Here is a 25,440-nt window from a genome sequence, read left to right on the forward strand (position 1 = left end):
GCTGTTGGGGGAGGGCGTGAGGAGCCAGAGCCCAAGACTTCAGATGGCACAATTACATTTTTCATCTCTAAAAGTTCTAGAAGTTTTTGTGGACTCTTTTTTTTCTGTCTCAGCCTCCTCTCCACCTGGGATCAGGGACAAGATTTTGTGTTCATTTCTAGGCTCTGACCATATCTGTGTCAACTGAACCCTCCCCAGACCCGCCAAGCGTGGGTTATCACCTCCCGGGGGGAGGGGCTCCATTTCCAAGATAGTAGTAGTATGAGGGGCCTCGAGGGCCCAGGATCTGGGTGTTGGCTCTGGTGACTGGACAGAGACAAGGGGGATGATAGGGGAGGGGTATCTCCTTGGGACATGTCACAGGAAGGGAATGAAAATGGTGGTGGAGCCCCTCATGCAGTGGGTCCCCCCCCTTTCCTGGCTGAGTGATCTCTCCTTTCAGTCTTAGATTCTTCATCAGGAAATCAGGGACAGCAGCCCACCTCCTGGGGCTGCTAAGAGGAATCAAATTAACACATGCTGGCACTAGGTATCATGAGGCATTTGGTTGGCGCCCCTCCATGGGCCAGGGCTCGGGTAACAGAGCAGCCCAGTGCGCCCTGTCCATCCTCGTCCTCGCCACCTGAGGCTGAGGGCTGCGGAAGGAGGGAAGATGGGCAGGGGCAGGTGTGGGGACCTACAACACCCAGGCAGGGGATGGCAGGAGGGGTTCAAGGTAGGGAGTTCTGGAGAGAAGTAGTGGAAGGTGGCCAGGGAGGGAGGGAAGGGGAACACGTGGCAGGGGATATCTGGAGGTGGGCACTGGGGGACACAGGAGGGGTCATCTGGGGCAGGTAGCCCACATGGAGGGGTGAGGCCCAGGCCCACAGGGGTCTGAGAAGGCGGCCTGAGCAGGACCTGGGTCTTGGGTTGGACTCGGGAAGCCAAGAGCCCACAGGGTCAGCCCCAGTTATACATGCTGTCATGCCTTGTGTTGGAATCATCTAGAAAACACTCCTGAGAGAAGGAATAAGACTCAAACATTTAATATTGTTGAGCACCTTTGTACAGTGAAGGTAAAGTGCTTGTTACATAAGTTATACACAGTGAGAAATAAACACTTAGAAAAGCCAGCCAGCCCCAGGGCAGCAAGCAGCCAAGGTGGGCAGGGATAGGATCGGTCAGAGCCCCCCCAGGTCATCTGTGAGGAAGGCCAGCAGGAAGCGGCTGACGTGCCTGTCGACGATGACAGGGGAGAAGCCCAGGACACGCCTGGCCCCTGGCAGCACCTTGGGGTCTGGAAGACAAGGGGGTCTCAGAACCCATCGAGAAGGCGCCTTCTCTCAGCCTCATGGCATCGCCAGCCCCACACCTGAGTGATGTGGGGTCCCCATGCCGAGTGGGCCTGCTTGGCACTGGCTCCCCACACAGGACCTCAACAAGGTCAGCATGGCAGGAAAGGAACCGCAGGACTGCCACACTGGGCCACAAGTAGGGGGCCTCAGGTGTAGGCCTCCGTCCATCCGGCAGGGCTCTGCCCCATGGTCTGGAGAGGACTGGGCTGAGGCTTGGCCAGGCAGCACCCACCTGGGGGGCAGCAGTAGACGAGGAGTGCCAGCCCTGCGGCCAGGCCGAGACAGGTCAGGAAGGCCACGGGTCCTGGGGAGAAATGCACGTGAGCAGCTTCCCGAGCCCAGGAGGGCGGAAGGGGTCCAGAGGCCTCGAGGGACAGGCTCACACCCTGTGCTGGGGTCAGCTGGGCAGGGACACACCCAGTGAGCACCCTGAGGGGGTCTGTCCAACAGGAAGCCAGGAACGGAACCCGACTTGGAATGGAGAAGCCCCCAAGGCAGAGATGGAGCCTTGGGTGGGGGAACAGAGAGAAGGGACATGGGAGGCGGTTACCCCTGTCACTGAGCTCACGGCCTGCGGTGCCCGAGTCTAGCTCTGTGCAATCTGAGTTCTCTGGAAACAAAATCACAGGGTGTAGTTAGTCGTGGGTGGGCCAGAGGGTAAGGTGGTTGCCCCGCCCTCGGGAAACCAAGGGGGCTGTCAAGCCCCCTCCCCCAGACCACCCAGGCCCCTCAGGTTGTGCCGGTGCTAAGCCCTCCAGGCTGTGTTTGGGGGAAGTCAGCGCCAGGGAAGGAACCCTGCACAGTTTTGTGTCTTCTCCTTTTGTCCACTTCATGAGAACTTGAGGACCATGGAGTAGGGGGTTCATTGTTCCCTGGCAACCACAAGGCACCAAACACAGCACAAACACCTGCCTGTCCAAAGTCTGATGATGTTGATGTGAGGGCAGGGCGCTCTTTCTCTTTCCCCAGACCCCACTGGGGCTCCCCCTAACCAGCCAGCTGCCAGACAGCCCTGAGGGCACCCTGGTAGGTACTTGACTCCAGGCAGGCTGTGTGGTCCTGACCTGTGGTGACAGGACCGTCCCATGCTGGAGCTCAGGGCCCAGTCCTGCCAGCCTGTCCTTGGGAGCAGGGACACTAGCCCCAGGTCCAGCCGAGTGGCCTGAGGCGAACCACCTCTTCCCTCCTGGCCTCCAGCCTCTCATCTGAGGACTGAGGGACAGTAGCCACTCCTCCTGGGGACCTGGGTGCAGAGGCCTCAGGACTGAGCTGCCATCCCCGCTTGTACCTTCCCTGCACCCAACCTGGCAGCTCAGAGGACCCCTCGGGGCTCACAAGCCTCCCGGGCCCACAGGCCAGACCCTCTAAACCTAAACACATGTGTCTTGGACCAGCCATCTGTGTCAGAAACTGTTCTACAGAAACAGCCATGCCATGAGGATCTACCTGTGCGAAAGTGGACACAACCTGCGTCGTGGGGGTTGGGGGGGTCAGTTCACTCAAGGCTGGTACAGCCTACAGCCGTGAGCTATTTCTGATCAGAAGTGTAAGGGTTCCCAGATTCATTAGATTACAGAGAGAAGGGCAGAGCTGCATGCAAGAGATGCTACCTTTTGTGTAAAAACTGGCACAAGAAAAAGGGAGACAGAGGGACAGAGAGACAGAGACAGAGAGAGGGAGACGTGGAGACAGAAACATCTATATTGTCTGAAATACTCTGAGGGCCACACAAGATGCAACCAGAGGGCAGTCTCTGGTGAAGGGCTGAACAAGAAGATGCCAAGCCCTGGGGACTGGGACACGCACTTACGCAGGGCGTGCCGGCTGGGCAGGCAGCTGTGCAGGGGCTGGGCATGGATGTACAGGGCCCGGTAGAACTCCTGGCAGTCCCGCTCACCGCTCCGCTGCAGGTGGCCCAAGAGGTCGCAGAGACGCACTCGCAGAGATACCTTGGGGTTCCGGAACTGGAGGAGGAAGGGGCACAAGACAAGGTCAGGCTGGAGCACTCTGGGCTCAGCACCCAGCCCCAGCTTCCTCAATGGTTGTGATACCATCTAAGTGCTTGGAACATGCACGGGAAGGTAGCAATTGCTACCACAGCCTCATGCACTCCCATGTGGCACCCAAGACTGTGCTGCATGGCCACTAAGCCTTGCACTCCCACTGGAGGCCAGGACACGTCAGCAAGAAAGATGGCGGTGACATTATTCCAAGTGTGGAAACTTAGTGGCTTGCTGACTTGGTTTTCCCATTTGTAAAAAGGGAATAATAAACCCACATGGTAGGGTCATTACAGGGAATCTCTGAGGTAATGATAATTTCTAGTTTACACTCTACAGGAATGTGATTCAAGTTTTAAAAAATAAATCAAGGGTTAAGGAGAAAAAAAGGTGGCTTTTTTGATGTGATTGACTGAAAAATATGTGGTTGTAAAGGTCAATGGACAGGGTACTTGGCATTGACCCCCAGAACCTGGAGGCCATGGCTCGGTGCTGCCACCTGGTGGTGGTGTACCATGCTACAAGGAACTAGAGTCAAACCACAAAGGTACAGAAACTGCAAAGCAAAGGCAGATAGATGTGCAGCAGAAGCCATGGGTACCTATGAGGAAAGGAACTGTAGTTTTGTGTGTGGAGGAGTTTCCTTTTTCTCATGTAAACAGCTGAGCTTTTCAAATTGTGTTTTTACAATGAATGTGTATTCGACTTTTTTTTTTTTTTCGACTTTTAATTACAAGATATAAATTTGAGCCCCTACTTTTTAACTCACTGTACTACTTCTGTAACTTAAGAAGCATCTGGGCCAGTAGCAGGGTCCGTGTTGATTCTAGTTCTGTTGAGGATCAATCTCACCTGTCCCTAGGAGAGCCCCCAACCCTCCAAATAGCCCTGCAAGTGAAAATGTTACCCTGTGCCAAGGCAGGAAGCTCAGGTCCAAGAGGAGAAGAGCTCGCTCAGTCACCCAGATGGGAGGCAGGTCCTGCACCCCAAAGCCCCGGCTGGTCTCTAGCACCCACCCCCAGCCCCACAGGGGAGCCAGAGAAGTGGGTGGGGCGAGCAAGGAGCACCCACTCTCACCAAGTGTCCCTGAATAGGATGGGCCAGATTACACCCAAACGTTTGCCCACTTTGAACTTTTGGAAGATTCAGAGTGAAGAGCCCTATGGCACTGGGTAGGGCCTGTATGGTATCCCTGATCCCAGCACTCCCCCTGTTCCCCCTCCCAGGTTTGTCTCATGTTGTGGCATGTTATCACATGTCTCCTGTGATCCTCCCAGCATTTCTGGAAGGGGCCAGAAGGCTTGATGACATATAAAGAGACTAAGGCTCAAAGAGCTGATGTTCTGGGCCCAAGGTCACCCTAAGGAGACAGGTTTTCACCTCCAAGCTGTCCTGCCCCCCGCTTCTCCCAGCCCAGAGAGGAAAGGGATGGGAAAGCAGCCTCAGGTTCCTTGGCACCTTTTCTGCATCCTTGTTGCTGAGTATCTGGGGGTAGTAGCGGTTCAGCTGGAGGATAATCCTGTCCACCTGCTGCTCACTCAGGCGCCCAAGGCCTGTGAGGAAAGGCATGTCCTGGACCAGGCGGTCACAGTAGGTCTGCGCTGAAACAGAAGCATAGAACACAGAGGGAATGAGCCAGCTCAGCCCAAAAAGGGGGTGGCGAGACCCACACACCATGATGCAGCCATGGCAGGGACCCCTCGCAGCAAGGTCCCCATGCCCACCGAGAGGTGTACCAGCTGTAAGCATCTGGACAACTGCTGACATCCCAGCTCACGCACAGCCCAGAGTTCCCCCATGTCACGCCAACACCCTTGCCAGAAAGTGGGGTGGGTGGGTGCAGTGATAAAGGTTCAGAGTGCTCAAAAGCAGAGCAGAGCCTCTGGCTCCTATCTTTTATGCCTGAGAGCTTATCGCAAAAAAACTCAGACGGGCGAAGAATCTGCTGTCTGTTGGGCCCCCTCAGTGCCCTCTGGAAATAGCCAGGCCCGAGGAAGGGCATGGGCAGCCTGGAGAAGGCCCAATCTCGAAGCTCCTACAATCGCTGTTGTTGTTTGGAGTGGCCTGTGCTGGCATGGCCACCAGACACAGTGTATCTGCAAGGCCTTGAGAAGCTGCCACCAACAGCAGACCAGCATGCTTGCTGCCCAGGAGGCTGCGGAATGCCTTTTCTTTTGTTTTTTCTTTCAGAATCACCATTAAAGCATCACTGTTGCACTATCTTTCCCATTAAGAATGTCCCTTAGAATGACAAGTCTTTAAAGGCAAGGGGTGGGGAGAGGTTGGTGGGCAGTTGACAAAGAAATCTCTGAGGGAGGGTCCCAAGTTCCTGCAGCACTAGCTGCCTGAACAAGTGCACCACCTTACCTACCTGTGGCAGCTTGTCCTGTTTCCTGGTGGACCCAGGGGATGGGGGGTAGGCAGAGCTGTATAGGAGGAGAGTTTTTGTATGTGACTGAAGTTAAGTTGGTATCAATTCAAATTAGATAGCTGTAACTTTAGGGTATTATGTGTAATCCTCATAGTAACCACAAAGAAAATGTCCATAGAATATACACAAAAGGAAATCAAAATGTGTTACTACAGAAAATCAACACAAAAGACGGGAAGAAATGAAGGAAAAAAAACTATGAGACATACAGAAAACAAATAGCAAAAAGGCAGAAACAAGTTATCCCTTATCAGTAATTACTTTAAATGTAAATGGATTAAACTCTCTAATCAAAAGACATAGATTAGGAAAGTGGATTTGTAGTATCATGATTTATAATAAGAAATATATATTTGATCTTTGTCCCAATTCCTGGCACACAGTTTCTAAAACCCAAGGAATTTCCTAAGTGATGAGAGCTGTGAAGGTGAAAGGATATCTTGTACCTCATAACAAGCCCCTTCCAACCTCATCTGACTTTGTATTAATGAGGTGATTTTGGGAAAGCCCCTAAATAACCACAGGGTGGGAGCTGATTGCCAGTGGAACCGACCACGTAATTCGAGGGGTGGAACTTTCAGCCCTCCCCATCTCACTTCCCCCTGCAATGTCTGGGGAGGGGAGAGGGGCTGGAGGTTCAATCAATCACCAGTAGTCAATGATTTAATCAGTCATGCCTACCTAAGGAAGCCTGCATAAAATCCCCCCAAAATGGGGTTTGGAGCACTCTAAGTTACTGAATATGTGGAGGTGCTGAGAGGATGGCCTGTCTGGGAGGAGCATGGAGCTTCCATGCTTTGCTTCTCACATGCTTTGCCCTATGCATCTTTTCCATCCGGATGCTCATTTGTATCCTTGAAATACCTTTTGTAACAAACTGGCAATAGTGTTTTCCTGAGTTCTGTGAACTATTCTAGCAAATAGGGTCACAAGGAGAGGGTCATGGGAACTCTGATTTATAGCCAGTCAGTTAGAAGCACAGGTGACAACCTGGATTCATTATTGGCATCTCAAGTGGGGGTAATCTCGTGGGACTGAGCCTAAAGTTAACCCATGGGATCTGACACTATCTCTGGATAGATGGTGTCAGAATTGAATTAAATTATAGGACTCCCAGTTGGTGTCCACCAAAGAACTGGAAAATTGCTTGGTAGGGGGAAAAACCCACACATTCCATAACCAGAAGTGTCAGAAGTATTGAGAAATATAAGTGCTGTATGTAAGAGTAGAAGAGAAACAGAATTTTTTCCTCTCAGGATTTAAAAAACATGATTTAACTATATACCGTATTCAAAAGACTCACTTTAGGTCTAAAGACAGAAAAAGGTTGAAGGTGAAAGAATGGAACAAGATATTCCATACAAATAGTAACCAAAAGAGAATTTACATTGCTATACTAATATGAGGAAAAAACAGACTTTAAGGCAAAAGCTGTTATGAGACAAAGAAGTACATTATATATTAATAAAGTGATCAATCACCAAGAAGTTAGAACATATATGCACCAAATATCAGAGCCCCAAAATATTTAAAGCAAACATTGGCAGAATTGAAGGGAGAAATAGAAAGCTTTATGATAATAGCTGGAGACTTCAACAGACCACTTTCAATAATAGAATAACCAGACAGAATATCAATAAGGCAATAGAGGATGTGAACAGCCCCATAAACTAATGATACCTAACAGACATAGACACAACACTCCACCCAACAGTAGCAGAATATACACTCTTCTCAAGTGCACAGGGAACATTATCCAAAATAGACCACAAAACACAGTTAACCACAAAATGTGTCTTAATATATTTTAAAGGATTGACATAATAAAAGGATCTTTTCTGATCACATGGAATAAAGCTAGAAATCAATAACAGTAGGAAAACTGGAAAATTCACAATTATGTGGACATTAAACAACAAATGCATCAAAGAGAAAATCACAAGAGAAATCAGAAAATACCTTGAGAAAAATGAAAATAAAAATACAGCATACCAAAATTTAAGGGATGCAGTGAAAGCAGTACTGAAAGGAAAATTTACAGCTGTAAATGCACATACTAAAATAGAAGATCTCAAATCAATAACCTAATGTTACATCTTAAGGAACTAGAAAAGGAAAAGCAGACTAAACCCAAAGCTCGTAGAAGGATGGAAATGATAAAGATTAGAGTGAAGATAAATGAAATAGAAAAACAAAACCAAAAGTTGGTTCCAGAAAAATCAACAAAATTGGCTAACCTTTAGCTAGATTAACAAAGAAAAAAAGAGAGGAGATTCAAATTACTAATATCAGAAATATTACTATGAATTTTACAGAAATAAAAAGGATTATAAAAGAATACTGTGGACATTTATACCAACAAATTGGACAACCTAGATAAAATGGACAAATTCCTAAAAACACACAATCTACCGAAGCTGAATGATGAAGAAACAGAAAATCTGAAAGGACTTATTACTAATAAGGAGATTCAATCAGTAGTTAAAATGGTCTCAACAAATAAAAGCCCAGAATCAGATGGCTTCACTGGTGAATTCTACCAAACATTTAAAGAACTAATACCAATCCTTCTCAAACTCTAAAAATAAAGTTACCATATGATCCTGCAATCCTACTCCTGAGCATATATCCAGAGAAAACTCTAGTTTGCACCCCAATGTTCATAGCAGCACTATTTACAAAAGCCAAGACATGGAAGCAAGCTAAATGTCCACTGACAGATGAATGGATATAGAAGACGTGGTATATATACATACACAATACAATATTACTCAACCATAAAAAGAATGAAATAATGCCATTTGCAGCAATATGGTTGGACCTAGAAATTATCATATTAAGTGAAGTAAGTCAGACAGAGAAAGACAAATATCATGAGATATCACAGTTATATGTGGAATCTAAAAAAATGACACAAATGAGCTCATTTACAACAGAGAAATAGACTCACAGACATAGAAAACTTATGGTTAGCAAAGGGAATGGGGGAGATAAATTAGGAGTCTGGGATTAACATATACACACTACCAAATATAAAACAGATAAACAACAAGGACCCACTGCATAGCACAGGAAACTATACTCAATATCGTGTAACAACGAATAACGTAAAAGAATCTGAAAAAATATATACGTAGGGGGCTTCCCTGGTGGCACAGTGGTTGAGAGGAGGCCTGCCGAAGCAGGGGACACAGGTTTGTGCCCCGGGTGCGGGAAGATCCCATGTGCCGCGGAGCGGCTGGGCCCGTGAGCCATGGCCGCTGAGCCTGCGCGTCTGAAGCCTGTGCTCCGCAACGGGAGACGCCACAGCAGTGAGGCCCGCGTATGGCCAAAAAAAAAAAAAAAAAAATATATATATATATATATATATATACGTACATATGCATAACTAAATCACTTTGCTGTACACTTGAAACTAACACACACTGCAAATTAACTATATGTCAATTTAAAAACTTAAAAAAAGGAATAAAATACTTAGATTATATTTACCCAAGGATGTGGAAGACTTGGACACTGAATCTACAAAACATTGCTGAAAGAAATTTTAAAAGACACAAATAAATGGAAAGACACATCCCATGTTCATGGGTTGGAAGACTTAATATTGTGAGGATGACAATACTACCCAAAGTGATCTAGGAATTCAGTGTAATCCCTATCCAAACCCCAATAAATGTTTTTTGTTTTTCATCCTAAAATTCATATGGAATCTCAAAGGACTTTTATGGCCAAAACTATCCTGAAAAAGGAAAGAATGTGGATGACTCATACTTCCTGATTTCAAAATTTACCACAAAGCTACAAGAATCAAAACTGTGGTACCAACATAAGAACAGACATATAGAACAATGTAATAGACTAGAAAGTCCAGAAATAAACCCTACTTTGAGTGGGAAAAAAAAAGAGTGAAGACAACCCACAGAATGGGAGAAGTATTTGCAAAGCATGTATCTGATTAGGCATTAATATATACAGAGAGAGGAGATAAAAAGAACTCCTATAACACAACAACAACAAAAAATCCTATAAAGTAACCAATACAAAAATGAGCAAAAGACTTGCATAGATATTTCTCCAAAGAAGATGTACAAATGACTACTAAGCATATGAAAAGATGCTCAACAACACTAGTCATTAGGGAAATGCAAATCAAACTACAATGAGATACCACTTCATACACATTAAGGTAGAATAAATACATGGAGAGAGAGGGAATATGAATATGAGGATGAGGAGAAATTGGAACTCTCATGCATTACTGGTGGGCATGTAAAATGGTACGGCCACCATGGAAAACAGTATAGCTATTCCTCAACAAGTTAAACAAATACTTCAGCAATTTCATTCCTCAAAAGAACTGAAAGCAGAGACTCAAACAGGTATGTGCACACCAAGTTCAGACTAGCATTATTCACAAAAGCCAAAAGGTAAAAACAACCCAAGTGTCCACAGACAGATGAATAGAGAGACAAAATGTGGTATACATACAACGGAATATTATACAACCGTAAAAGGGACAGAATTTTAGTACGTGCATTTGACAACATGGATGACTGTGAAAACATTATGCTAAGTGAAATAAGTCAGACACAAAAGGACAAACGTTGTATGATTCCACTTACATGAACTATCTAGAATAAGCAAATTCTAAAGACAGAAAGTAGAATAGTGATTACCAGGAGCTGAGGGTAGGGGAGAAAGGGGAGTTATTGTTTAATGGGCACAGAGTTTCTCTTTGGGATGATGAAAAGTTCTGGAAATGCATAGTGGTGACAGCTTCACAACACCGTGCATGTATTTAATGCCACTGAAATGGTTAAAATGGTAAAATTTTATGTTCTGTATATTTTACCACATACATACATATAAAGGTGAATGGATAATATGTTAAACTGTGGTTCAGCTTAGTAAGTTACAACGGAATATAATTCAGTGTTAAAAAGACCTATGAAGTCACAAAAAGACCTATGAAGTCACAAAAAGACATGGAGGAAACTTAAATGCATTTTGCTAAAGGTTAAAGAAGCCAATTTGAAAAGGCTATATACTATATGATCCCAAGTATATGATATTCCAGAAAATGCAAAACTATGGAGAACAGTCAAAAGATCAGTGGTCGGGCTTCCCTGGTGGCGCAGTGGTTGAGAGTCCGCCTGCCGATGCAGGGGACATGGGTTTGTGCCCCGGTCCAGGAAGATCCCACATGCCGTGGAGCGGCTGGGCCCGTGAGCCATGGCCGCTGAGCCTGCGCGTCCAGAGCCTGTGCTCCGCAACGGGAGAGGCCACAACAGTGAGAGGCCCGCATACCGCAAAAAAAAAAAAAAAAAATCAGTGGTTGCCAAGGGTTAGGGAAGAGGGAGGGATAAATATGTAGAGCACAGATTTTTAGCCAGGTAAAACTACTTGTATGATACTGTAACAGCGGACACAGGACATTACAAATTTTTCAAAACTCATGCAATATACGACACAAGAACTTTATTTAGTAATACCTAAAGTTATTAATATTCTGTCAATATTGGTTCATTAAGTGCAACAAACATACCACACAAATGCAAGATGTTAATAATACAGGAAATGGGGTGTGGGGACCCTCTGTGCTATCTGCTCAATTTTCTATAAACTAAATATGTTCTAAAAATAAAATCTATTAATTAAAAAGAAATCCTATTTGGAAATTCCGCAGCTGAATTTTAAAGAAAGAAAATGAGAGTCACAGAAAGCAGATGAATTCTTGGATTGGGTGGGGTTCCCTGGAAAGGAGCATGAAGGAACTTTCTAGAGTGATAGAAATGTTCTGTCTTGCTTAGGCCTGGGCTGGTTGTTCCATGGGTGCATTCATTAGTCAAAACTTATAGAATTATTCACTAAAAATGAGTGTATTTGTAAGTAAATACTACCTCAATAAGGTTGATCTTTTTAAAATAGGGTCATTGAGGTGGAACAAGTGGGGCCTCCTCCCTGATTTCTTCCTTGGGCCAACTCAACAGACTGTCTCTCTCATCTCTCTCTCCTCCTCCTGGATGGTCTTTTCTCCCCCACAATATGAATTTCTATCTTCTGATTCTCCGAGCCTCTGAAAGTCAACCTTGAAAATGGACTTGTCAGCAGCTCCAATTTGGTGAAGAAGCCATGGACAGGGATGCAGAGAGACCTGCCACCACCACAGGGCCGGACCCTCCTGGTCACCTGGCTTCAGCACCTACAACCTCTCTGATTAAAGAGTTAATATTGGCCATAGTTCATGGAGTGTGCCCCAAGCTTGGGCATTCTGTGGGCTCTAGGCATACAGATAATCGTCATTCTTCCATCAGCTCTGCTACGCAAGCATGACTACCACCCCCATTTTCAGAAGAAACTGAAGCACAACGAATAGGCTTATCTGAGACCTGCCTAAGACCTCAACCAGCTAGGGAGTGATGTATCGAGGTCAGGACCCAGGCACAGCACAGTGTTGGGGCCAATTCTTGACATCTAAATTTTCTGCCTCTCTAATCAACCTACTAATTAACTATGCAATTAGCTGCATCATGTCTGTTCCTGGCCAAGCCATAGGCTGTCTTGCCCAGCACTACCAGTGTGTGCACCTGTGCATAGTGCCAGCACACACTAAGCACTCACTAAAGAGTTTGGGAATGAATGGACGTAGGTCCAAGGCTCAAGGGCAAGGGCTGTCAGTGGATGGTGGCCAGCATCTTGCAGTGGCTCCTCCTACCCTGCAGGCTGCTAGCCAGGTGGGGCCTCCATTGCCTGCAGCTGCCAGGCACGGATGGCATAGCCTGGGGGCCAAAGCTCTGGGCTCTGCTGTGCGCTGTGCACACAAACCACACCCAAGCAGCCATTCAGAGGCATGAGAAAGCACAAAAAAGGAAACCACTTTGGTCCCAAGTGCTGATAAACAGTCCCAGACAGTTTTTACAGGATAAAGGGAGAGGAATGCGCTGGCATAAAATTCACCAGACGTTCACCAGCAACCTCTGCTAAGCCCTACCTCCCCCATCATCTTGCCCTCCTGGCAGCACCACAACCATGGACAACCCCGCCCCCCCGCCAACCTGTTAGCCTGGCTTGGCAATAGAGGCCCTGTGGGAGCTGGCCTCACTTGCCCTCACCGGGCCTCCCAGGCCCCTGAGCCATTCCTGCACAGCAACCCCCAACTGCAGTGTACTGCCCAGGATTCCCGCCCTTGGCACAAGAATACCTGTCCCTGTGGTTTCCGCCTGGCTAACTCATGCTCACTGCCCTCCCGCCAAGAGACCTTCCTGAGCTCCCCTGCCGCCCCACCAAACCAAAGTCCAGATGCTTGGACCTCAACCTCCCCTCCCAAATTGAATCTCCCAGAATCCCCTCCTGTCCCAGTGCCCAACCTGGCCTCAGGCATGGAGTTGAGATGGCGCACTCCCCAGCACACCACAAGGCAGGGACTGGTTCTGCAGCAACAGCAGTTGCTGCAGTGACACTCGGCCAGTGCTGGCCCTGAGCAGACGCATCAGGCCCCACACACTCACTCTGCAACCCTTTGTAGAGGCCCCAGAACCAACACGAGGCAGTTTCCTGTTGGTGCATGGAGACAGTGAGCCAGGAACTTGAGGCCCGCAGCCTTGCGAGCCTGCCCATTTGACCCTCCCAGGCCTGTGCTCTCTGGGCCCCAGTTCCCCATAACAAAAATGAAGGGCTCTGAGGGAAGAGGTCTCTAGAGGCCCAGGACACAGAGATGGCAGGGAGAAAGGGGATTGGTGGGCCTGGGCAGGATCTAGTCCTGGCTCTGCCACTGACTGCCCTAGCAGTCTGGGGCACCTGCCCAACCTGACACTTTATTTCCTCATCCACACAGAGATATTCCACTTTTCCCCATACAGCGGTTCTGAATGGGAAGCACCTGATGTAAGACCAGGTGCACAATAGGTACAACAGACCCTGGAACAATGCAGTGGTTGGGGGCGCAGATCCCTGAGCAGTCGAAAATCCACACATTACTTTATAGTCAGCCCTCCATATCCATAATTTTGCAACCAAGGATTCAGCCAATCTGAGGTCATGTAGTACTATAGTATGTATCGAAAAAAATCCACATATAAATGGACCCTCACATTTGAAACCTCAAAGGGTCAACTCTACTCAGAAACAGCAGCCACAGATAAAAAGATTCAGAGAGATGACAGGGGAATGCACAGCAGCTGGGGTCTCTTCTGGCTAAGGCTGGGACACTGGTGTCCTGGAAATCACCAGGTTCCTGCCCATGAAATCCTATTTGTGTGCAGGACTCAGGCTGGAACTCCAGTGAGTTCTGGGGAGAGAACAGGGACTTCTGGGGCCTTCCTGGCCCCGTGGGCCACCCCTAGGTAACTTCTACCTCATGAAGCAGCCTGACCATGCTGTCATGGGCTCTGTCACCAGCCTGTCTCTCTCATGGAGCTTCTCCTACAGGGAAAGGTCCATAGGGAAGGGTCACCCTGTTCAGTTAGGGTCAGGAAGGTGGTGGGCGGGTCCCCACTCCAGAGAGGCCCTTGGCGGATGACTGGGCTGGAGCACCCATCCAGGGAAAAGAAGGAGGGACTGGGGCAGTTCAGTATGGGGCACAAAGCCTTCGGGGACCGAATCGGTATCCACAATTCCCCTGGGCCTGTCGCTGGGCAAGGGGTGCAGCCTGGGAGGCACCACAGAGTCCCATGGGTACCACACACTGCCCAGGTATGCACCACCTGTTGGGCATTCTTCTCAGGTAGCTGTGAGGACGGAGTGTCCATATTTCCTGATAGAAGCACAGTAGAATCACTTTTATTTTCACCTCCCACTGTCAGGCCTCAACCCTACCTCCCCCACCCGCCCATGCAGCATCTCCCCACCTACAGACGTGCACTAGCCGCTGCCCTCCCGGAACCACCCACGACGTGGCCCCCACCCACTAGAACCTTCTTCCATGGCCTGACCTGGTCTCAGAACCATCCCAGGCCCAGCCTCTGTCCCCCAGAACCCTCTAGGGCCTCACCTGGCCTCGCCGTCCAGACCCCTCCAAGGTGGGGCCCCCAACGCTCAGAAGCCTCCAGGGCATGACGTGGCCTTGCCCAACAGAACTCTCCAGGGCTTGTCCATGGCCCCCGCCCCCAAGAACCCTCCAGGACCCGGAGTGGCCTCGCCCCCCAAGAAGCCGGCCCCGGGCCGCGAGCCGGCCTACCGTCGTCTCGTCGACAGGACACTTAGTCACGGGCAAGGTCACTCGCCGCCGCGAGGAGCGGCCCCCGGTGTGGCATCGGGACACCCGGACCCTATGAGCCACCGTGGCCGCGCGCCCGTCCCCGTATGGCAGGCACGACCCCGGACCGCTCTCACCTGTCATGGCGGCGGCACGCCGTGCACCCAGCTGGCCCGGCCAGTCCCCCTGCCGCTGTCAGTCAGCCTGGCTGTCCGGCCGCAGCCCGTCGACCCCTGGGACGACCGCCCGCTCTTTCCCTGTGAGCCCCGCCCCCGGCATCGTCGCGGAAAAGCCCTAACCCCGCCCTCACTGAGCCCGCCCCTTCCCGATGGGCCCAGTCCGTAGCGTCTGCTGCGTCGCCTCGAGGGCTCTAAATCCCCATCCCTCGCTCGAGCCCCGCTTCCTAACGCGTGGGCTACGAACGCTGCCGAGCCCTTAGCCCCTCCCCTCACTGGGCCCGGCCTTCCGAGCGCCCGGGGAATCGGCTTTGTCACTGCGAGAGCTCTAAACCACGCCCTCACTGAGCCCCACCCTCGTGGACATTAGCTCTGTTGCTGCCACAGCTCTTGAGCCCCGCCCCTCGCTGAGCCCGGTCCTCATCAGTTACTGGGCGTCCAGAAGCCTTAAGCCTTGAGCCTAGCTCCCGCCCGCAAGGGGAGCTCTCAGCTCCACCTCTCACTGAGTTCCGCCGCCGCTGTCCTGGGCTACGTCACCACCAGATCCCTGAGCCCTGCCCTTTTCCACGCGGCCCCGCCCCCGCCTGCGTCGATGGCGTCGCCGCGACCACTCTAAATGCCGCCCCCGTTCTAGCCCCGCCCCCTCCGGCCCCAGGTACGTCGCCGCGCAACTCTGAGTCCCGCCCCTCACCCGAGCCTCACCCGGGTCTCTGGCGCAGCCTCGTTTATACGCTATGTTCTCCGTCCTGGCCTTTACCCACTTTGGACCCGTTCAGTCTTGGCCTCACGGGGCGGCCAGGGTCCGGACCTGGATGAGCGCTTCCGGGCACAGTCCACCGTGCCCGTGCGCCGACCCCTCCACCCCATGAAGGAACTGGAGGATGGGTGCAGCTGTCGGATGGAAACCCCAAAACTCTTGGGCCGAGTCGTGGTGGTCACCGCGGGAACCATCCCCGCTCCGAACACTGAAAGTGAGTCTGGCCCGCCTTACCGGAAAAGCCCAGCCGGGTCCTACCCCAGTCCGTGGGACAACACGGTCAGTGCCAACCTGGGGCAGGAGGGCTGTATAGCATGACCTGGGGGTGCACTAGGGGAAGTCCAGGCCTGCTCGAGGTCCCACGGCCGCCCTCCTGGAGGGGGCCTCCTGCCCACCAGTGGAACTGGCCTCACACCCCCACCCCCATTACTCTGCATCCCTCATGCTGGGTCATGACTCTGCAGACAAAAAGTGTTGCCTGTGACATCCCAGTAAACATAAATGTTACCCACTATTAAGTCATTAGGCACTGCAGCACCCCCCTTGGGGGGAATTCAGGATGGAGAAAAACAGGATACAGACCCCAGATAGATGAGATGCATATCTAAGGAATAATTTCAAGAAGCCCAGATTCTTGTATCTTCCCAAACAGAAAAGCACTATGATCATTAGCTTGACATGTCTGTTTTTGTGATTAGTAATCTTTTGATACTCGACTACATGGGTTTTTTGGGGTTTCTTTGTGGTTTTTTTCTTCAGCAAAAACTCTTGTGTATCCTGGCTCCTGTCAACTGGAAAAAATGCACAACCTAAAAGTTGAGAATTATGTTTTATTTGGTAGACTTTCTGAGGATTTCAAGCCTGGGAGGTAGCCTCTCAGATAGCTCTGAGGGACTGCTCCAAATAGGTAAGGGAGGCGCCAGGATATATAGGAGTTTTGCAACAAGGACCAGGTAGTTGGGACATCAAAAGATTACTGTATAAGACTTCCCTGGTGGCGCTGTGGTTAAGAATCCGCCTGCCAATTCAGGGACACAGGTTCGAGCCCTGGTCCAGGAAGATCCCACATGTAGCGGAGCAACTAAGCCTGTGCACCACAACTACTGAGCCTGCTCTCTAGAGTCCATACTACTGAGCCCGCACGCCACAACTACTGAAGCCCGCACGCCACAGCTACTGAAACCCCTGCACCTAGAGCCTGTGCTCGGCAACGAGAAGCCAGTGCAATGAGAAGCCTGTGGACCGCAATGAATAGACCCCACTCACAGCAACTAGAGAAAACCTGTGCGCAGCAGCCCCAAAATAAATAAATAAAATTTATGTTAAAAAAAAAAGATTACTGTTTGTTAAAGAAAACCAGGTATCTCAAGTTGATGAATTTAGTACTTTTCTTTGTATGGGAAGATGCAAGAGTCTGGGCTCATTGAAATCATCCCTTTGATATGCACCTTACCTATCTATGGCCAGTATCCTTTTCTTTCCCATCCTGAGTCCCCTGACTGTGCACTGCTGGGGTTGGCTGCAGTGGCTGAGGGTTTGGGGAGTAAGGGGCAGTCCATTTGTCTGCATCCTGAATTCCCTCAGCGCTCTTCATAGGGGGCAGTGGTAGTGGCTGATGACTGCAACATCCTTTTTTTGTGTGTGTGGTACTCGGGCCTCTCACTGTTGTGGCCTCTCCCGTTGTGGAGCACAGGCTCCGGACGCGCAGGCTCAGCGGCCATGGCTCACGGGCCCAGATGCTCCGCGGCATGTGGGATCTTCCTGGACCGGGGCACGAACCCGTATCCCCTGCATCGGCAGGCGGACTCTCAACCACTGCGCCACCAGGGAAGCCCACTGCAACATCCTTTATGTTTACTGATACAGCAGGCAACATTTTTCATTCACAGAACAGTTCCTCAGAGCTACCTGAGAGGCTGTCTCCAGGGCTATAGTCCTCACTAGGGTCCCTGAATAAAACATAACTGGCAACTTTGAGGCTGTGTGTTTTTTAAAAGTCAACAGCTCCTAGCATTTACTTCTCTTAGTTCCTTTCACTCTCTAGGAGTAATGTCAGTGGCATAAGTGTGGGGTCTAGATGGACAGAGGACACAGTGAGGAAGGGGGGCTCCTAGGCCAGACTCCTTCCTGGGTGGCCAACATTCCATGCCACTCCCACCAAGGGACAGATAGGGAAACTGAGGCTCAGAGCAGCAGATTTCTGGACCTTGCCCCTGTTCAGCAATGCCAGGGCCTCCAAAGTGCAGGATTTTCTAGAGGGACCCCACTCCCTGGTAGACAGGCCCTGTGCCCCCTGGGATGTGCATGCCAGGCAAGCTAGGGCAGGGGATCCCCACCCTGTGAGTGGCAGCAGACGCTCAAAGGGTCAATGGGTGGGCCCTGGGCACTCCCCTCCCCAGATGGGGCGGGGAGTGTGTGCAATGTCTCCCTCCTTGCCCACTGCCCCACTGCCACTGCACGATTCGGATCGAAAATGAACACTCAGGAAGTTGGGCCATCTGAGGTGGGAGGGCGGGCCTCCTGGGGACCCTCCCCAATCTGCTGAACACTGTGGGTCTCACATGCAGAGGGAAACATCTCCCTGTGTGGACTTACTGGTGCGAACTGACGTTGCTCCCCACCTGTCCCTTAACATCCGGGATGCACTGGCCCTGACCCTCACCCCCACCCCCACTGCTTTCACTTCTGACTTTTGCTTCCGTAGAATTTTGTAATCCTGGCATGCTTTATGTGATCAGAAAGTAAATACAAGTTTAAATCAGGCAGGGAGAGCTCTTCCCACGTGGTGTCTGCACTTGCCACTTGCCTGATCTCCTCAGGACTGCCCTCCCCTCCAACATGTAGGCAAAGTCAAAAAGCAAACAAGAAACTGGGACATGTTAGCAGCTCATCTCCCTAATTAATAAAGAGCTCCTAGAAATCAGAAAGAAAGCAGTCAACATTCATATACTCAGAGAAAGAGGAAATGCCTAAGGAGCTGCTCAATTTCACTCATAATAAGAACATTGTGTTCCATGGGTACAACTGGCACAAATCCAAGATCCTGATCAGACCTTCTGTGGGCCAAGCCGTGGGAACACCTCACCACAGGGCACCACCACAGGCTCCCCATCCTGTCCCCCCAGGCACTTCCTGCTGCCCATCTCCCAACTAGAATGTCAGTTCCCAAAGGCAGGGCCACATCTACTTTGGTCACAGTGCCAGACTTACAGCAGGTGCTCTGTAAATGCACTTAGAGCCTAACTAGATGAGCTGAATAAAGCGGCAAGCACAGGCCAGAGGCAGGAGGAATGCAGCGTGCCTGTGGGCTGAGAAGCAGCCTGCCTGGGTAGAGCTGACCATGCGAAGGGTTGGGGTGGGTGATAAAGGGCCTGAACACTGCAGAGGTGCAAGGGCATTCTCCTCCCACGTTCTCATATGGCCAAGGGGCACAATTCATTCATTCAATCATTAATTTATTTAGTAAATATCTCCTAAACACCCACCATGAGCCCAACCAAGAGGTAGACTGTCACTGGGAGAGCAGAGGAGCCCTGATCCCATGGAGCTTCCATCAATAGCAGCAGAACACCTCTGAGTGCAGGTGCTGAGTGTTGTGAAGAGCAGGAGGCTAGAGGCTGCCTGGGGAGGCTGCCAGCCTCCAAGATGGCCCCTCACATTGTTACAGAACTCAGGTTTGGCTGCTCACTGCTCAAAAGTCAATAATTGAGGACCAAGTGTCGATAGAAAGAAAAGGTGCTTTATTCTGAAAAGCCAGCAATCTGGAGAGAAGGTGAACTCTTGTCTGGAGCCCAATTCCAAAGATTCTGCTCAGCCATGACAACTTTTAAAGGGAACAAGGGGAAACGATCTCAGTGAATCATTAATGTAAGAGGTCAGATTCATCGTCATTTTTCCATTGCGTGCAGACCTGCTGGCTTCTCCTGATCTTCCTTTGGATGCTGTCTTGCTCACATGGTCCCCCTAGAATTGGATGTTCCCTTGCCCATGTGGTCTGCCTTGCAAATGTACCAAGGGTAAGATAGAGGTAGAGAGTCATTCTTTAACTACGTAATTCTTCATTCTTACTCCTTTTAATCCAGGAATGAACACATTAGACTAGGCATTGTGTACATCCAGTAAAGCAAAACTCAGGAGCTGTGTTACATGTTGCCTAGTGATCTCATCTTTCTGATTAAGGTCTGAGGAAAACAGGGATGAGCAGATGGAAAAGGGGCAAAAGAGCTGCTGCAACACTCTGGGTCACACCCCTGTGCAGTCTTCTCCGCAGCAAATCAGGCCAGTCTTTGTGACTGGTGAAATGTGGCGGAGGTGATGGTGTGTGACTTCTTTGGCTGGGTCGTAAAGGGGATTGTGGTTCCTGCCTTTCTCTCCTGGATCACTGTCTCTGGGCGAGCCAGCTGCCATGTCATGAGGATGCCCAAGCAGTGCTGAGGAGTATAGGGAGGAGCTGGACCCCCAGCCAACAGCCAGCATCAACTTGCCATGAGGGAGTCCCTGGCTCCAGTCAAGCCTTCAGCAGAAAGCCTGTCCAACATCTGACAGCAGCCTCAAGAGAGATCCAGAGACACAGCCACCCTGCCAAGCCTCACCTGAAACTGAGAGAGATAATAAATGATGATTATTGTTTCAAGCAGAAGGGTGAGGTCAGGTGGTGACAGGCAGGTCACACAGGGTAATACAGGCCAGGCAGCTGGGAGCTGACAACATGAGGGTTATGAGCTGGGGAGGCGGGGTCGGGGAATGGAGATCTGCTGTGATTTATATGTTCTAAAAATAACCCCCTGTACACACAAAAGTATTGAAAGCAGGGTCTCAAAGAGATGTTTGCACACCCCTATTCAAAGCAGCATTATTCACTGTAGCCAAAAGGTGGAAGCAACCCAAGTGTCCATCGAGGGATAGATAGATAACCAAACGTGGCATATACATAAAATGGAATACTATGCAGCCATAAAAAGGAAGGAAATTCTGACACATGCTACAAGATGGATGAACCTTAAATACATTATCCTAAGTGTGATATTACAATTTATAATGAGAAATATATACTTGGTCTTCATTCCAGTTTCTAAAACGCTTAAAATTTCCTAAGTGGTAAGGTAGCCAAAATTCGGTCTCTGTACCCTGGTACCAAATTGAATCGCAGAAACAGTTTTGGGTGAATTAGAAAAGAATAGCTTGTTGGTGGGAATGTAAATTGATACAGCCACTATGGAGAACAGTATGGAGGTTCCTTAAAAAACTAAAAATAGAACTACCATACGACCCAGCAATCCCACTACTGGGCATATACCCTGAGAAAACCATAGTTCAAAAAATACATGTACACAATGTTCATTGCAGCTCTATTTACAATCGCCAGGACATGGAAGCAACCTAAGTGTCCATCAACAGATGAATGGATAAAGAAGATGTGGCACATATATACAATGGAATATTACTCAGCCATAAAAAGAAATGAAATTGAGTAGTTTGTAGTGAGGTAGATGCACCTAGAGTCTGTCATACAGAGTGAAGTAAGTCAGAAAGAGAAAAACAAATACCGTATGCTAACACATACATATGGAATCTAAAAAAAAAATAAATGCGTCTGAAGAACCTAGGGGCAGGACAGGAATAAAGACGCAGATGTAAACAATGGACTTGGAGACACGGGGAGGGGGAAGGGTAAGCTGGGACGAAGTGAGAGAGTGGCATGGACATATATACACTACCAAATATAAAATAGCTAGTGGGAAGCAGCCGCATAGCAAAGGGAGATCAGCTCAGTGCTTTGTGACCACCTAGAGGGGTGGGATAGGAAGAATGGGAGGGAGACACAAGAGGGAGGGGATATGGGGATATATGTATATGTATAGCTGATTCACTTTGTTATACAGCAGCAACTAACACACCATTGTAAAGCAATTATACTCCAATAAAGATGTTATAAAAAAAAAGGAAAAGAATAGCTTTATTGTTTTGCCACGAAAAGGGGGCCACAGCAGGCTAATGCCCTCAAAACTGTGTCCCAACCTGGACGGGACAGTGAGTTTTATAGTAATGGTTCAAAGAGGAGAGCGTGATCATCTTGAGGACATTCTTCCGATTGGTTGGTGGTGAGGCAGTTGGGAGTCAGCATCATCAACCTTCTGGTTCTAACCGGCCTGGGGTCTACCTGCTTGTGGGCAGCATACAGTTTACTTCTCCCATGTGATGGGGGTTTCAGTACCTGCAAAGCAGCTCAAAGATATTGTTATGTATATCCCTAGAGGGGAACCAGGACCACTGTTTCTTGACTGCTCCTCCCTTGTCTCCACATCCCCTCCTTTCCCTGATTAGCAACTGTTTGAACCTGCCCTTTGGAACTCAGGGAAGGTCATGGAGGCTGAATGAAGCCTATTTCCTGTAAGCAAGAAGTGGGGGGCATAGAAGGACTTTTGTGCCCAGGAGCCCCACAGGGTCCTGCTTGGTTTCAGTAAGAGAGAAAAATGTGTCTTATGTTAATGAGGCAACTTTTGGAAAGTCCCTAGGTCACCTGAGGATGAAGGTTGATTGCCAGAGGAACTAATACTGTGATTAGAGGGTTGGAACTTTCAGTCCCACCCCCTTACCTGGACTGGCAGAGGGGCTAGAGGTAGAATCAATAACCAATGGCCGGGCTTCCCTGGTGGCGCAGTGGTTGAGAGTCCGCCTGCTGCTGCAGGGGACGCGGGTTCGTGCCCCAGTCCGGGAGGATCCCACATGCCGCGGAGCTGCTGGCCCCGTGAGCCATGGCCGCTGAGCCTGTGGGTCCGGAGCCTGTGCTCCGCAACGGGAGAGGCCACAACAGTGAGAAGCCCATGTACCACACACACACAAAAAAACCAATGGCCAATGATTTAATCAATCTTGCCTATGTAATGAAGCCTCCTAAAACCCCCAAAAGGATGGGGTCTAGAGAGCTTCCATGTGTTGGTGAACTCATGGAGGTGTGGGAAGAGTAGTGCACCCAGAGAGGGGACAGAAGCTCCACACCACTTTCCTCATACCTTGCCCCACGCATCTTTTCCAACTGGCTGTTCCTGAGTTATGTCCTTTTATAATAAACTGGTAAACTAGTAAGTAAAATGTTTCTCTGAGTTCTGTTACTCTAGCAAATTAAGTGAACCCAAGGAGGAGGTCATTGGAACCTCTGAATTATAGCCAATTGGTCAGAAGCACAGGTGACAGCCAGGATTTGTGATTGGCATCTTAAGGAGGGGGGGCAGTCTTGTGGGACAGCCCTTAACCTGTGGAATCTGATGCTATCTCTGGGTAGAGAATGTCAGAATTGAGTTGAATTGTAGAAACCCCAGCTTGTGTTGAAACCGTGCACCTCAGATTGGGACTTGAACCCACGTGGCTGGGGCTCGAACCCGGCCAAAACCCTCGGTCTTCCAACCAATATCACACACCTGGTTTCAGGACTTAATGAAGCTCAGGTTCTTGATATCTCATGGCAGAAAGAATTCAGTGAGAGACAAAGTGTTAGGTAAGAAGTAGATTTATTTAGAGAGAAACATACTCCACAGAGTGTGGGCCATCTCAGAAGGTGAGAAAGGCACCAGGATATGGGGCTCTCAGTTTTTATAGAGGTGGGTAATTTCATAGGCTAATGAGTGGGAGGAGTATTCCAGCTATTTTGGGGAAGGGGTGGGGATTTCCAGGAATTGGGCCACTGCCCACTTTTTGATCCTTATGGTCGATCTTGGAACTGTCATGGCACCTGTGGATGTGTCATTTAGCTTGCTGATGTGTTACAGTGAGCATATACTGAGGCTCAAGGTCTAGTGGAAGTCGACTTATCCACCATCTTGGACCCATTTGGTTCTATTCAGTTTGTCATGTTCTCGAGCTATGTCATTCTTTCAAAGGTTGTGCTCTGCCCCCTTCCCTCTTGTTTCAGTGTCTGGAGAATTGCTTGTTGGATGTGTGGGGAAACACCCTACCACATTGGAAATTGGGTGCTAATGATGCCGAAAGCTTGGCCTCTCTGCACCAGTGCTGAATCGAATCTTGGAGACAGAGTTTTGGGTGAAGTAGAAAAGAATAGCTTTATTGCTTTGCCAGGCAAAGAGGGACAAAGGGGCTCCTGCCTCAAAAAACTATGTGTCCCAACCTGGGAGGATTTGATGAAGGGTTTTATAGTAATAGTTCAAGGGTGGGGTTGCTGGACAAGATTAGGGTGTGTACGGGGCTTGCACTCCCTTAATCTCATCTCAGGTGGTAGATCTCCTTAATTTTTTTTTTTTTTTTTTTTTTGCGGCACGTGGGCCTACTCACTGTTGTGGCCTCTCCCGTTGCGGAGCACAGGCTCCGAACGCGCAGCCTCAGCGGCCATGGCTCACGGGCCCCAGCCGCTCCGCTGCATGATGGGATCTTCCCGGACCGGGACACGGACCCGTGTCCCCGGTATCGGCAGGCGGACTCCCAACCACTGCGCCACCAGGGAAGCCCTAGAGCTCCTTAATCTTGTTGGGTTTACTCTGGTCTAATCTTGCCTCAGGTGGTTTCTTGGCTGCTCCTTCTTTGATTAGCAACTGTCTGAATCTGCCCTTTGGAACTCAGGAAAGGTAATGGAGGCTGGGGTCTTGCCTACAAGAAATGGAGGACAAAAAGGCTTCTGTGCCCAGGAGCCCCACAGGGTACTTCTTGGTCTCACTCAGAACACAAAAGACTGAATGAAATTGTTCTCAGAGAGACAGCAGTGAGTGGTCTTGAAACAGGATCTTATTTCCCTGCCCAGGAATTGAACCTGAGTAGCCTGGATGAAAACAAGAATCCTAGCCACCAGTCCACCAGGGGCTAGAGGCTAGAAGCAAAGTTGCCCTAGCTCTTGCCCCTGTTTGAAAGCAAGAATGTTTCAAGGAGGCAAAAAGTGCAAAAACAGGTACAAAGTTTATTATTAGAGACACAGCACAACATGTGGGATAGACACAGAGAAGCAGTTTATTTAGACAGAAGCAAAGCAGAAATATACACCTGGAGAAAAAGGGGGTGGGCATCCCCCCTAATGAGGAGGAGCAAAGTAAAGAGGTGGTTAAATCATTTATACAGGGGCAGTTCTTCTGGGTCTTTGTTCTCCTCTGGCCAATTATCTCGCTTCTTTTACCACATCTGACCTTAGGGACCTTCCTGATATGAATGCACATCTTTTTGCCAAGATGGATTCCAGCACAAAGGCTAAAGGAAGGTTTGACAACACCTATTATTGGATAACGCCCCCTCCCTTTTTAACCCCCAAGGAGCCTTCCTGTGCCTGTGCAGTTGGGGAGGTTTCCTTGCCCTCAGGAGTGATACATGTGGTTATCTTATCTCTTTACTCAGCAGAGCCCAGCTCCTGCCATTAACTTTGTCCTTGGAGTGTCAAGGAAAACAAAGCTCCAATTTACTCCACTTGACAAACCCCAGCTGCTCAGCCCAGGGGCTGTCTACCTCCTACCTCAAAATAAGCTAGTCACAAAAGGACAAATAATGTGTGATTCCACGTATCTGGGGTACCTAGAGTAGTCAAACGGCGGGTGCCAGGGGTTGAGGGAGGGG

At 49.4% G+C, this 25,440-nt stretch overlaps 1 protein-coding gene across 7 annotated transcripts; it reads right to left on the bottom strand.

The window, feature by feature from the left end:
- Nucleotides 1-1,002: 1,002 nt before the first annotated feature.
- On the bottom strand, nt 1,003-15,583 carry CARD19 (caspase recruitment domain family member 19). 7 transcript variants are annotated; one of them, XM_032636321.1, is made up of 6 exons: nt 15,099-15,556; nt 4,793-4,935; nt 3,145-3,298; nt 1,885-1,944; nt 1,567-1,638; nt 1,003-1,276 (listed from the first exon to the last, which is right to left on the bottom strand). In XM_032636321.1, exons 1-6 carry the CDS (start codon nt 15,103-15,105, stop codon nt 1,161-1,163), a joined length of 552 nt encoding a protein of 183 aa, XP_032492212.1. In that variant the 5' UTR covers nt 15,106-15,556; the 3' UTR covers nt 1,003-1,160. The 7 variants fall into 7 exon arrangements, with proteins under 7 accessions (XP_032492212.1, XP_032492210.1, XP_032492209.1 ...); XM_032636319.1 differs by having other exon boundaries at nt 1,567-1,944; nt 4,793-4,930; nt 15,099-15,583; XM_032636318.1 differs by having other exon boundaries at nt 1,567-1,944; nt 15,099-15,576.
- Nucleotides 15,584-25,440: the final 9,857 nt, after the last annotated feature.

The sequence above is a fragment of the Phocoena sinus genome, chromosome 6 (assembly GCF_008692025.1).
Source record: "Phocoena sinus isolate mPhoSin1 chromosome 6, mPhoSin1.pri, whole genome shotgun sequence".
Lineage (NCBI taxonomy): Eukaryota > Metazoa > Chordata > Mammalia > Artiodactyla > Phocoenidae > Phocoena > Phocoena sinus.